General features: G+C 43.2%; 1 protein-coding gene across 4 annotated transcripts in view; it reads left to right on the top strand.

Moving 5' to 3' along the window:
* The first annotated feature begins 1,753 nt into the window (after window positions 1-1,753).
* The window catches only part of L3mbtl2 (L3MBTL histone methyl-lysine binding protein 2), a 24,196-nt gene continuing 12,114 nt past the window's right edge, over window positions 1,754-13,835 (top strand). Inside the window, exons 1-5 of one of the 4 annotated variants that reach the window (XM_040277563.2) lie at window positions 1,786-1,894; window positions 5,283-5,318; window positions 7,158-7,398; window positions 9,929-10,062; window positions 13,256-13,379. In XM_040277563.2, coding sequence (XP_040133497.1) covers window positions 7,179-7,398; window positions 9,929-10,062; window positions 13,256-13,379 — 478 coding nt within the window. In that variant the 5' untranslated portion in view covers window positions 1,786-1,894; window positions 5,283-5,318; window positions 7,158-7,178. Of the gene's footprint in view, window positions 1,983-5,282; window positions 5,319-6,294; window positions 6,318-7,157; window positions 7,399-9,928; window positions 10,063-13,255; window positions 13,380-13,835 lie in introns of those variants that run through there. The other 3 variants (XM_005322213.5, XM_021724398.3, XM_078052681.1) reach the window with 3 other exon arrangements.

Genomic DNA, 13,835 nt, shown 5'->3' with positions numbered 1-13,835 from the left:
TGGCTCAAGCAGTAGTGCACTCGCCTGGCATGCGGGCCGCCCGGGTTTGATCCTCAGCACCACATACAAAGAAAGATGTTGTGTCCTCTGAAAACAAACAAACAAAAAATTAAATAAATAAATATTAAAATTCTCTCTCTCTCTCTCTCTCTCTCTCTCTCCCTCTCCCTCTCCCTCTCCCTCTCCCTCTCCCTCTCCCTCTGACTTTAAAAAAAAAACAACTTGTGTGAATTAAAGAAGGTGAGATTCAAGCATGAGACCCGCTGTTTCAGTAAGCAAGTGACTTATAGTAGGGTACTAGTGATGGAGGGTACAGGATGTATTTTGGATGTGGCAGAACCAATACTATTAATAGCATGGATACAAGAACTTAAGGTAGAAGTAGTAGAAGTAGTTCACATATGTGTGCTGCATCTTAAATTCAGGAATGTATTTTGCATATATTCAGCCTCCATTCATGACATTTAGACTCTCAATTAGTTAATTGGGAAACAGCCTAATATAGGCTAAGAATTTAGACCAAAATCTAAATTTCAATCTTGGGTGATCTTGGAAAGTGTCCAAAACTGGGCTGGGGATGTGGCTCAAGCGGTAGCGCACTCGCCTGGCGTGCGTGCGGCCCGGGTTCGACCCTCAGCACCACATACCAACAAAGATGTTGTGTCCGCCGAGAACTAAGAAAAAATAAATAAATGTTAAAATTCTCTCTCTCTGTCCCCCTCTCTCTCTCACTCTCTCTTTAAAAAAAAAAAAAAAAGAAAGTGTCCAAAACTGAAGAGCCACCATTTCCTCTTCTTCAAAATGGGTCTGTCTTATGGATTTGAGTTAATGTCTGTAACACTCTACAACCATGCCTAGACCTCACGGTGTGTAGGAGATGGTGGGGAATCCAAGTGGGATGGGGAAGAGAAGCATTCATATTCAAGGTTTTATTTATGAAATAGTGATGAGGGTAATGATGATGATGATGATAATGATGATGATTTGGTACCAGGGATTGAACACAGGGGCACTCGACCACTGAGCCACATCTCCAGCCCTATTTTGTATTTTATGTAGAGACAGGGTCTCAACTGAGTTGCTTAGTGCCTCACTAAATTGCTGAGGCTGGCTTTGAACTCTCAATCCTCCTGCTTCACTGGGATTACAGGCGTGCGCCACCATGTCCCAGCAATGTTGAGGATCTGAGTGAGCTGGACATTTATAGCATTGGGCATAGAGTATTAAAGGTTTTGCCTGAATTGGATATTAGTCCGCCTTCTAGGCATCCTGGTCCAATACTTTATATTATTATCTCTCCCTCTCCTCCTTTCCTGATTGCTGAGGCTTGAGCTCAGAGGCACTCTACCACTGAGTTACATTCCCAGCCTTTATTTATTTTATTTTGATACAAAGTCTCGCTAAATTGCCCAGCCTTGCTTCGAATTTGCGATTTGCAATCCTCCTGCCTCAGCACCCCCAGTAGCTGGGATTACAGTAGAGCACCAGCACCTTAAATCTCTAGGGAGGATGCAAGGCTATTGCTGGCGCCTACAAGTATCTATCATAGGTGCTCAATAATCACCTAATAAAGAATTCGATCGGAATGAGAGCGCAGGTTATTTTAACAAGGAAAATAGGTGCGAGCAGTACCAGCACTGAGGTTTTCGCGTCGCTGTGGCAACGCGCACAGAGGAGAACTACAAGTCCCACAACCGCCCACGGCTTTCCAGCTCCCCGGGGGGGAGGGGGGCACGGAACCGGCTTTCCCTCTTTCCTGCAGCGTGATTGGCCCGCGGCTCAGGGAGGCAGCCAATGAGTGCGCCCCGGGAGAGCGGCGAGGCCAATATGGCTTCCTGCACCTGGTGACGGTAGAAGAAACTGAGGTCTCATGGAGAAACCCCGGAGCATTGAGGTGAGAGGGAGGAGACTTAGCACTACTGCGAAAGGGAACCTGGAGAACCTCGCTCAACGGATCCGTCTTTAGGCCTTTCGGCGACTCTGTGAGCGTGGAGGGATGAGGGTGGACGGATTGGTAAACTGAGGTAGTAGGTCCAGCTAGGGCCAGAGGCAATTGCCGTCACTTTTTGCTCCTGCGACCCGCGTCGCTTTGCGAGTTCAGGGAGGAAATCCCGCTAGCCTGGGGAAGGGGACGTGGGTCCAGCTCTGTGAGCACTTGGATCTTTGTCTTCCTCGTCTCGTGGTCGCGTTCCTAAGGGATTGTTGAGGCCTCTCGCATCCAGGTGGGAAGCGAAGGGACATGAGGTTTAATATTATTCCGTGCCTGAAGCGTTCGCGTGCATGGTCTCCAAACGCCCTCGCCGTCCTGGGATGTGGCTTCACGTCTATGGTTAAAGCAGCGGAGACTTAGAGAGGTAGTGAGTTCCCAGAGGCTCAACACAGCTGGAAAGGGAAGGAGGTGGGGTAAATCAGCCTCCAAAATCTTGTCATTGCCTTTTCCACTCCGCTACAACAACCTGTAACCCACCCACCCTTCAATCATTTGGCTACTGGGCTCCTTATATTTAAATTCCGTTTCCTTTCTAGCATATTTGCATGTGCTGGGAAACTTTAAGGATAAAGGAGAATTAAAAATGGAAAATAAGAATAATAGCTAACACTTTCAGAGCTGTCACTAATTGCTGAAAGTAGAATGAAGCTTTACCTCTGACCTCAATCTTCATAATAATCCTCTAAAGAAGTCTTGTTGTTATCTCCATCGTATTGCTTAGGTAGCAAGGCTAAATATCTTGCACAAAATCACAAACGCAGTTGATAAGTGATAGAGCCACGTCTTAAACCCAGGCAAATCTGATTTGAGAAACCATGCTTTGAGCCAAAAATATTTGCCAGCGTTTATTGAGGACTTAGTATGTGTAAGTCGCTGTTCTGAGTGCTTTATAGTATTATATCTTTCCCCTTAAATCCTTTTAAATCAGTATTGTTGGGTTGGGATTATAGCTTAGTGTAGAGCACTTGCCTGCACATGTGAGGCACTAGGTTCCATCCTCAGCACCACATAAAAACACATAAATAAAAAAGATATTGTGTCCATTTACAATTAAAAATACTTTTAAATAAAATAAATAAATAGCTTGTGTTATGCTCGTTTTGTGAAAATGAAGACACTGAGAGATTGACATGTTATAAGTTCTTAGCTAGCAAGCACTAGAGATGGTATTTGGCACAGATCCCCAAACTCCACCTTGCTTCACATATATCCCATTCATATCTCATAGCCTGTGAGCCAAAAATTTTCTTATTTCATAGATAAGAAAATAGAGACCCAGGGACTAGGGTTGTGGCTCAGTGGTAGAGCATTTGCCTAGCATGTGTGAGGCACTGGGTTCCATTCTCAGCACCACATATAAATAAAGAAAATAAAGGTCCATTGACAACTAAAAAATATTTTAGGATGGGCTGGGATTGTGGCTCAGTGGTAGAGCACTCCCCTAGTATGGGCGGGACCCGGGTTCGATCCTCAGCACCACATAAAAATAAAGGCATTGTGTCGTGTCCATTTACACCTAATAAAATTTTTTTAAAAAGTTATACATGGACACAATATCTTTATTTTGTTTATTTATTTATTTATTTTTATGTGGTGCTGAGGATCGAATCCAGGATCTCTTATGAGCTGAGCCACAACCCCAGTCCCTAAAAAATATGTTTAAAAACGAAAGAAAGAAAGAAAGAAAATAGAGGGCCATAGAGGTTGAATGAATTGCCTAAAGACCTGTAGCTAGTTAGAATCAGAGCTTAATTTAAAGCTGTGTTACAACTTAGTGAGACCCTATCTCAAAAATAAATAAAATAAAATAAAATAAACAGCTGAGGATGTGGCTTAGTGGTTAAGAGTCCCAGGTTCAATCCCCAGTACCAAAAATAAATGCATACATACCTAATTAAAGGGCTGGGGCTGAGGTCAGTGGTAGATAGCTTACCTAGCACATGTGAAGCACCAGGTTTGAGCCTCAGCACCATATAAAAATAAGTAAATAAAACAAAGGCATTGGGCTGAGGCTGTGGCTCAGTGGTAGAGCGCTTGCCTAGCATGGGTTTGATTTTCGGCACCTCATATAAGTAAATGCATAAAATAAAGGTCTACACATCTAAAAAAAAATGAGTTCATTAAAAAAAAAAGATAAAGAAAAAAAGGTAGTGTGTTCATCTATAACAAAAAAATATTTATTTATTTATTTTATTTTTTTTTTTTAATTTTTTTTAAGAGAGAGGGGAGAGAGAGAGAGAGAATTTTTAATATTTATTTTTCAGTTCTCAGCGGACACAACATCTTTGTTAGTATGTGGTGCTGAGGGTCGAACCCGGGCCGCACGCATGCCAGGCGAGCGCGCTACCGCTTGAGCCACATCCCCAGCCCCTATTTATTTTTTTTAGAGAGAATTTTTTTTTTTTTTTAAAGAGAGTGAGAGAGGGAGAGGGAGAATTTTAATATTTATTTTTTAGTTATCGGCGGACATAACATCTTTGTTTTGTATGTGGTGCTGGGGATCGAACCTGGGCCGCATGCATGCCAGGCCAGCGCGATACTGCTTGAGCCACATCCCCAGTCCCCCCCCAAAAAATTATTTTTTAAAACAAAAAATCAGCCTTGTACTATGATACATACCAACGGCTTCTGAGGCTGAGGCAGGAGGATCTTGAGTTCAAAGCCGGCTTCAGCAATGGCAAGGTGCTAAGCAATTCAGTGAGACCCTGTCTCTAAATAAAATATAAAAAAAAAAAGCTGGGAGTGAGGCTGGAGCTATGGTTGAATGGCAGATTGCTTACCTACCGAATGTGAGGCACTGGGTTTGATCCTCAGCACCACATATAAAATAAAGGTCCTTTGACAACTAAAAAATATTTAAGAAAAAAAGGGCTGGGGGGTCTGGGGTTGTAGCTCAGTGGTAGAACACTTGCCTAGCATTTGTGAGGCACTGGGTTTGATCCTCAGCACTATATACAAATAAATAAAGGTCCATTGAAAAAAAATATATATATATAATTAAAAAAGGGCTGGGGATGTGGCTCAGTGGTTAAGTGCCTCTGGGTTCAATCCCTGGTGCAAATAAATAAAGTTGTGCTATATACCATCATGTCATAGCTACCTGTGTATCATCTGCCTTTCATATCTTTCTTGGCACAGTCTGGGTCTTGAATTAAATTTTCCCTGACTTAAATTGTGTGTGTGTGTGTGTGTGTTGACTTTTTTTTTTTTTTTGGCATTGTTTTTAAGTTTTTTTTTTTTTAGTTGTTTAATTGTTGATGGATCCTTATTTTGTTCATTTATTTATATGCAGTGCTGAGGATTGAACCCAGAGCATCACACATACCAGGCAAGTGCTCTACCATTGACCCACAACCCCAGCCTCTTAAATTGTTTTTTCTTGGGGCGGGGGGGTCGAGATACCAGGAATTGAACTCAGGAGCACTCAGCCACTGAACCACATCCCCCACCCTATTTTTTGTATTTTATTTAGAGACAAGGTCTCACTGAGTTGCTTAGCACCTCGCTGTTGCTGAGGCTGGCTTTGAACTCACAATCCTCCTGCCTCATTCTCCAGAGCTGCTAGGATTATAGATGTGTGCCACCATGCTGAGGTTTTTTTTTGTTGTTGTTGTTTTTTGTTTTTAGTTGAAGTTATTTGGGGTATAGATGCTGAACAAAGAAGAATGAATTTATAATATAAGTTTTCTACTCTAGGGCTGGGGATGTGGCTCAAGCAGTAGCGCGCTCGCCTGGCATGCGTGTGGCCCAGGTTCGATCCTCAGCACCACATACCAACAAAGATGTTGTGTCCGCCAAATACTAAAAATAAATAAATATTAAAAAATTTAAAAAAAAAAAAAAAAAAGTTTTCTACTCTAGAAAGGAGAAATTTTTTTAATATTTATCTTTTAGTTTTAGGTGGACACAATATCTTTATTTTTATGTGGTGCTGAGAATTGAACCCAGTGCCTCACGCACGCTAGGCAAGCGCGCTACCACTTGAGCCACATCCCCAGCCCCTAGAAAGGAGAAATTTAAAAAAATAATAATAATTTTTTTTTTAGTTGTAGATGCTCACAATACCTTTATTTTGTTTATTTAGTTTTCTTTATGTGGTGCTGGGGATCAAACCCAGTGCCTTATGCATGCTAGGCAAGCACTCTGCCACTGAGCCACAACCCCAGCCCCCTGGAATGTCTTTTCGAGGTATTTAAGATATTTTCACATTGTCAAACAAACTTCAGGTTTCCAACTTACAGGTTTTTTTTTATTTTACAGTGGTGGGAAAGCAATATACATTCAATAGAAACTGTACTTTGAATTTTAGCCTGTTCCCAAGTTACCAGTAAGTAGCATAATATCTCATGATGCTGGACAGTGACTGTAGCTTTGTCAGTGACACAATCATCTGGGGGAAATTGCTTAGTACACTGTGGTGTACAGTGTTGCTCAGCTATGATATTTAATAGGTTATGCATACTAAATGCAATTTTCACTTAAAATATTTTCAATTTTTGATGGACTTATCAGTATGTAACTCCCTTGAAAGTCAAGGAACAACTGTATTCTATTTCTTTTTTTTTTTTTTAACATTTTTTAGTTGTAGATGGACACAATAACTTTATTTATTTTTTTGTGGTGCTGAGAATTTAAGCCGGTGCCTAACACTTGCAAGGCAAGTGCTCCACCACTGAACTACAATTGCAGCCACTGTGTTCTATTTCATCCATGTTAAAATATCATCCTTTGGGGGCTGGGGTTGTGGCTCAGCGGTAGAGCACTTGCCTCGCACATGTGTGGCCCTGGGTTTGATCCTCAGCACCACATAAGAATAAATAAATAAAGTGAAAGTATTGTGTCGAACTACAACTTAAATATATGTGTGTGTGTGTGTGTGTGTGTGTGTGTGTGTGTGTGTGTGTATAAAATCATCCTTTGTAGATCCACAGGAGCCTAGTGAATTCCTAACATTTTCTGTCTTATGCTGTTGTGTTGAATTATGGTGAAGAAATGTATAAAAAGAAGTAATGATACTTGTGTTTGCAAAAAAAGGATATTTCAAATGTTTCCCAAAATGTTGACAAAGAATCAGAAAGTGGGTTGGTAGCAGATCTGCAGATTCTCTCCCCATACACTAAAACCAACCATATTTTTTTCTGCCTGGTCTGTGTCATCCTTCCACTAGGAGACCCCATCTTCGGAACCAATGGAGGAAGAAGAGGAAGATGATGACTTAGAGCTGTTTGGAGGCTATGATAGTTTCCGGAGTTACAACAGCAGTGTGGGCAGTGAGAGCAGCTCCTATCTGGAGGAGTCAAGTGAAGCAGAAAATGAAGATCGAGAAGCAGGGGAGCTTCCAACCTCCCCCCTGCATTTGCTCAGCCCTGGGACTCCCCGCTCCTTGGATGGCAGTGGTTCTGAACCAGGTGCCTTCACAGTAACCCCTGAAGATGGAGAGGAGTCAGGAGGTTATGAAGGAACAGGGAATGAATACAGGCGGTTTGACCAGAGCCATCCAGATGTAAAAGACTGCTTGATCTTATGGATCAGATGTCTAAGGACTTGGCCAGGGGGGTCATTCCTCTATTGCGGTCTGGTTTCAAATTGTGATTTCATTCATTCTTTTTTTTTTTTTTTCAAAGAGAGAAAAGAGGGGGAGAGAGAGAGAGAGAGAGAGAGAGAGAGAATTTATTTATTTATTTTAGTTCTCGGCGGACACAACATCTTTGTTGGTATGTGGTGCTGAGGATCGAACCCGGGCCGCACACATGCCAGGCCAGCATGCTACTACTTGAGCCACATCCCCAGCCCTCATTCATTCTTTGATTCAACTAATGTTTATGCAGCACATATTAGATGCCAGTCAGGAACGTGGTACTGCTTTTACATTTGTGTGAGAAGGCTGGGGATTTCTCAGTCTGCATGTGGAGAAGATAGGAAATCTTAAGGGGTGTGGGATGTCTTCCCAGAAGGGATAAATAATACCTTGTGGAGGACTATGGGTGTGGCTCAGTGGTAGAGCACTTGCCTAGCAGGTGAGGCCCTTGGTTTGATTCCTAGCACCACCAAAAAGATAATAATAGTAACTTGTGGGCTATTAATAATAACTTGTTAGTGAGAAATGAGGGAATTGGTGGTTGGGGGTACAGGATAAAGTGACCTCCAGGAAAGAGGATTTGGGTGGAACCAGGAGCAGTGGCTCACACCTTTTATCCTGGCAACTTGAGAGGCTGTGGGAGGAAAATCACAAGTTTGAGACCAGCCTGAGCAATTTAGCAAGTCCCCTTCTCAGAATAAATTTTTTAAAAGGCTGGGGATGTGGCTCAGTGATACAGCCTGCCTGAATTCAATCTTCAGTACTGCCAAAACAAAAGGATCTGGATGGAGTGGAGCACTAAGAATCCCATGGATCATCTGGAAACCAGCTGGGCTTCAGAGATCTAATGCTTGGATAGCTGCTGGGCCTGTGTCAGGGCCTCCAGTGTGTGAAGAGAGGCGGGCTAGACAGGCTTTGATGATATCTCCGTTCCTTGATCTCTAAGTTCTGTTTTTGTTTTGTTTTGTTTTCCAGCACTGGGGACTGAACCTAGGGGTTCTTTACCATTGAGCTACATCATCAGGCCTTTTTATTTTTTTAAATTTATTTATTTATTTACTTTTTGTGGTGCTGGGCATGGAACCCAGGGCCTTGTGCGTCCAAGGCAAGCACTCTACCAACTGAGCTGTATCCCCAGTCAAAAGTCTGTCTCTCTCTCTCTCTTTTTTTTTTTTTAAATTTTGAGACAGAGTCTAATTGTTGAGTCTGGCCTTGAACTTGGAATCCTTCCTCAGCCTCCCAAGTCACTAGGATTACAGGCATGTTCAACTGCGCCTGGCTTCTTAAACTTTTTGGAATAGTAATCTAATACTTTTTTTTGATGGGGGGCATACTGGAGATTGAACTCAGCCACTGAGCCACATCCCCAGCCCTATTTTGTGTTAGAGACAGGGTATCACTGAGTTGCTTAGCACCTCGCTTTTGCTGAGGTTGGCTTTGAACTCATGATCCTCCTGCCTCAGCCTCCTGAGCTGGGATTACAGGCATGTGCCACTGGACCCAGCTATAATCTAACACTTTTTGTCAGTTGATCCGTCTTTCTATTCATATTGTCTTTTCTTTCATTTTCCTTTCTTTCGTCTTTCTCCCTTCTATTTTCTCTCAACCATTTTCTTAGAGTCTTAGAACTTCATCACTAGAAGGAATCATTGGAAACCAGCTAGTCCACAAGTTCCCTGACTGCAAATTAGAATCACCTGGGGAGGTTGTAACACTACAGATGTCAGTGTCTCATAGCAAACCATTTCATGAGAATCTTAGGTTCTGGAATTTTTTAAAAGCTCCTCGGGTGATTGAAACATGGATTTAATTCAGTCTCCTTACTATTTAAATAAAGCCACAGAGATTCACTTTGGCACTTTTCTGTTTTCCTCCTTTTACACACATTTTCCCCTTTCATCGTCTCTTGAAAAGTTGCTAACACCTGCTTATGTGCCCAGTCCTTCTCATGCATTTCTCCTAGCCCCACCATTCATATAACAAAGGAAAGCCAAGCAGCATAGCTTGGATGAGACAGATTCACATATACACGCCAGGCTGGGTGTGTGGCATGCTGGTGGTCTCAGCTATTCAGGAGGCTGAGGCAGGAGGATCCCTTGAGCCCAGGAATTTGAGGCCAACTTGGGCAACATAGGGACACCCTGTCCTGGGCAGGGGGAAATACACACAAACACACACACACACACACACACACACACACAGCAGTCCCGCCTCCTGCTTCCTCCTCTTCTCCAGCTGTCAGCCTTAGTGGGTACTGGGGCTTACCTGGTTAGTGCAGTGCCCAAGGCTTGAAGGGCCCATCATTTTGTTGGATTTGAGGTAACCATATTGGTAAGTCATGTGCTAAATTCTCTTCCCAGCCGTTTGTGAGATGTGTGGTATCGTGGGCACACGGGAAGCCTTCTTCTCCAAGACCAAGAGGTTCTGCAGTGTCTCCTGTTCCAGGAGCTACTCCTCCAACTCCAAAAAAGCCAGTATCCTGGCTAGATTACAGGTGAGAGACAACCACTTGCACCCTTCCCTGGGCCCTGGGTGCTGAGATAGGAACCACCAACTGATCCAAGGCTAGGAACCAGCAAGGGCTTGGGGAGGAGCTCTTTGCTTATGGTTGTCTGAAACCTCAAATTTTCTTGGTATTTAGTAAGCCCTCAAACTTCGGAGGACAGAGGAATTAATCCCTGGAGCTACCCTCTATTCCCTACCCCCAAGGAACTGATAAAACTATCAGTTTTATCTCGGGGGTGCCTGATGTCCTTGGTCTTCACACTACGTTTTGTTTTATTTTATTTTCATTATTTTTTTATAACCTACACATATTTTCTTTCTTTCAAAGAGAGAGAGATTTTTTTAATATTTATTTTTTAGTTTTCGGTGGACACAACATCTTTATTTTATTTTTATTTGGTGCTGAGCATCGAACCCAGCGCCCCACGCATGCCAGGCGAGCGCGCTACCGCTTGAGCCACATCCCCAGCCCCATGCTACATTTTATATATGCCTTGAAGGAAGCTGGGAAACAAGCATGAGGATCGCAGGCCACAGGGGCTCAGAAGTCAGTGTTTTGTCTGATTCCATGTCATAGGCAGTCGCATAGATAATCTTTCCAGTCTCTAGTGGTTGATGTTTATAGAACTTGGAGACATGGAAACACACTCCTATCCATACATTGATTCAGTGTGTGGAGGTCCAGGGACTTGGAATGACACCCAGGTGGCTCTGTGGGAAGACAACAGTGGAACCTTGGCTGGATGGTAATCACAAGTACCGGCCTCCAGTTGTCCACATGTGTAGCACTGGTTTGCAAACTCGTCTGCATGTCGCCATTGCCTGGGAAACTTTAAAAATACCAAGGCTTGTGTCTGACTCCCAAAGATTCCAATTAAACTGGGATGGAGCATGGCCTAGACCTGGGGATTTTAAAGAGCCCCCAGCCAGTGCTAACGTGCTGCAAAGCTAGAGAACCGCTGCCCTGACATTTATTGGAAGTTGCTGCAGGCTGGATCTCTCTGGTTAGTGCTTCATATGCTTTGTCAACTTTGAGACAGTTACAATTGTTCCCCTCATTTTGTGGATTTTAGTCAGAACATGGAAATGTCCCTGTCCTCAGGGAGCTAATGATATTGATGACAGCTACAGGACCTATTTGCTAAGGGCTTGGCCTTCCTAGTCCATCAGTGGTCCTAAAATATGGATATCAGGGCCAGGGTTGTAGCTCAGTGGTAGAACTCTTGCCTAGCATGTGGGAGGCCCTGGTTCAAGCCTTAGCAGTGATGGGGGAAAAAACCTGGATTTAAAATAATTCCTGTTTCATTATACTGAATTTAAAAATAAAAATAAATTTAAAATTTCCCTTTTAAAAGCTCAGGAGTTTTAATACCTTAAAGAGATATCACTAAAAATTTTAGGGCTGGGGTTGTGGCTCAGTGGTAGAGTGCTTACCTAGTATGTGTTAGGCATTGGATTCAATCCTCAGCACCACATAAAAATAAATAAACAAAATAAAGGTATTATGTCAATCTACAGCTAAAAATATTTTTAATACATTGTAGAAGTATTTGACTGAAGGTCTGCTGGGACTTAAGCCCACATTTCTTTCTTTTTTCTTTTTTGTAGCTGCAGATTATTTTGTTTGTTTTTATTTTTATGTGGTACTAAGGATTGAAACCAGTACCTCACACATGCTAGGCAAACATTGCCACTAAGCTATAGCCCCAGCCTCTAAATCCACTTTTCTGCCAGGTACTGAGGCACACGCCTGTAATCTCAGCTACTTAAGAAGATGAGACAGGGGAGAACCACAAGTTCAAGGTCAGCCTAGATAATTTAGCAAGACCCTCTCTCAATTTTTTCTCTTTGTTATTTTGAGACAGGATCTTCGTAAATTTGCTGAGGCTGACTTCAAATTTGGTGATCCTCCTATCTCAAACTCCCAGGTTGCTGAGATTATAGATGTGCTTTTATTTTTTTTTTAATTTTTATTTTTTTTTAAAGAAAAAGAGAGAGAGAGAGGGAGAAAGAGGGAGAGAGAGAGAGAGAATTTTAATATTTATTTTTCAGTATTTGGCGGACACAGCATCTTTGTCTGTATGTGGTGCTGAGGATCGGACCCGGGCCGCCCGCATGCTAGGTGAGCGCGCTACCACTTGAGCCACATCCCCAGCCTACAGATGTGCTTTTAAAAATAAAGGGTTGGGCCAGGTGTGGTGGTGTATGCCTAAAATCCTAGCAACTTAGGAGGCTGAGGCAGGAGGATCTCGAGTTCAAAGCCAGCCTCAGTGGGGCTGGGATTGTAGCACAATGGTAGAGCACTTGCCTAACACGTTTGAGGCACTGGGTTCGATTCTCAGTACCACATATAAATAAATAAAATAAAGGTCCATCAACAACTAAAAAAATAATAATAATTTTTTAAAAAAGCCAGCCATAGCAACTATGAGGCACTAAGCAACTCAGTGAGACCCTGTCTCTAAATAAAATACAAAATAGGGCTGGATCAGTGGTTGAGTGCCCCTGAGTTCAATTCCCAGTACCTACCAAAAAATTAAAAAATAAAGGTTATTGTGTTCACCTACAAATAAATAAATAAAGGGTTGGGAATACAACTCAGTGGTAGAATGCCTAGGATGTGTGAGGCCCTGGGTTCAGTCTCCAGTACTGCAGTAAGCAAATACACAAACCCACATTTCTGCTTCACTCATCTCTTCCTGCCCTTTCTCCTCAGTATTGAAGTTACAAGATACAGGGCTGGTGATGTGGCTCAGTGGCAGAGCACTTGCCTACACATACAAGGTTCTGGGTTCTATCTCCAGAACCACAAAGAGAAAAAAATATATATATATATATTATGGCACAAGGTACAGATCACATCAGTCTTTAAGGTCTGTGCTCTTCGAGCACCTGATGAAGGCTGAAGTCTATCTTTCCAGAATCACATAAATGTAAAATGTTGCCTCCCATTTCAGAGAGTTTCTTCTCCCTCTGTAGCCATTCTCCTGCAGGCCCTGAGGAGCGAAGCAGAACACATGTCCCTCCCTGCCCTGCAGCTCCTGTGACCCCAAGCTTTCCCTGTACCCACCCTCTGAGCCAAGAGCTATTGCCCATCCTTCAGTTTTACAAAAGAAACTGAAGCCCTGAAGAGGTGAAGTAACTGGACCAAGAACAGGACACTCATCTTCTGTCCCCTCCAGGGAAAACCACCCACCAAGAAAGCCAAAGTCCTTCATAAGGCAGCCTGGTCTGCCAAAATTGGAGCCTTCCTCCACTCCCAAGGGACAGGACAGCTAGCAGACGGGACACCAACAGGACAAGATGGTGAGACAGCAGAGGCTGGCGTGGGGGGCAGGGCGGGGTGGCCTTCTCTAAGAGCGAGGATGGGAAAACCCTGCGGCAGGGTGGCCAGACCCAGGCTTGCTGTGGATGGCATCACCCCACCTGGGTGGGTGTTGTGGGAATGACTTCAGAAAATCCCTCAAACACCCTTTGGTTTTCAGGGCTCCTACTCTTGATCACTCAAAAACCAATATGTAGATGATTTTGTTTCTTTTTGCTTTTATCCCAAGGGCTTCTCTTTCCTTGGGGCAGTGGAGGCCCAGGTCTGGTTCAGAGGGCTTGTGAAGCAGGGAGGGTAGTAGGATGGAAAGGGTCTTTTTTCTCATTTTTCTGAATGTAGCAGTTTCTGAGCAAATTGTATGTAGGCCCAAAGCAGCTCTGCTGTGTTGGTCTGAGTTCCTGATTGAAGTTGCCCTCCATAGACAGGAGGGTGGAGGG

The sequence above is a fragment of the Ictidomys tridecemlineatus genome, chromosome 6 (assembly GCF_052094955.1).
Source record: "Ictidomys tridecemlineatus isolate mIctTri1 chromosome 6, mIctTri1.hap1, whole genome shotgun sequence".
NCBI classification, from domain to species: Eukaryota; Metazoa; Chordata; class Mammalia; order Rodentia; family Sciuridae; genus Ictidomys; species Ictidomys tridecemlineatus.
The sequence above is the reverse complement of the archived record's forward strand: the minus strand, read 5'-3'. Positions and strand labels throughout refer to the sequence as shown.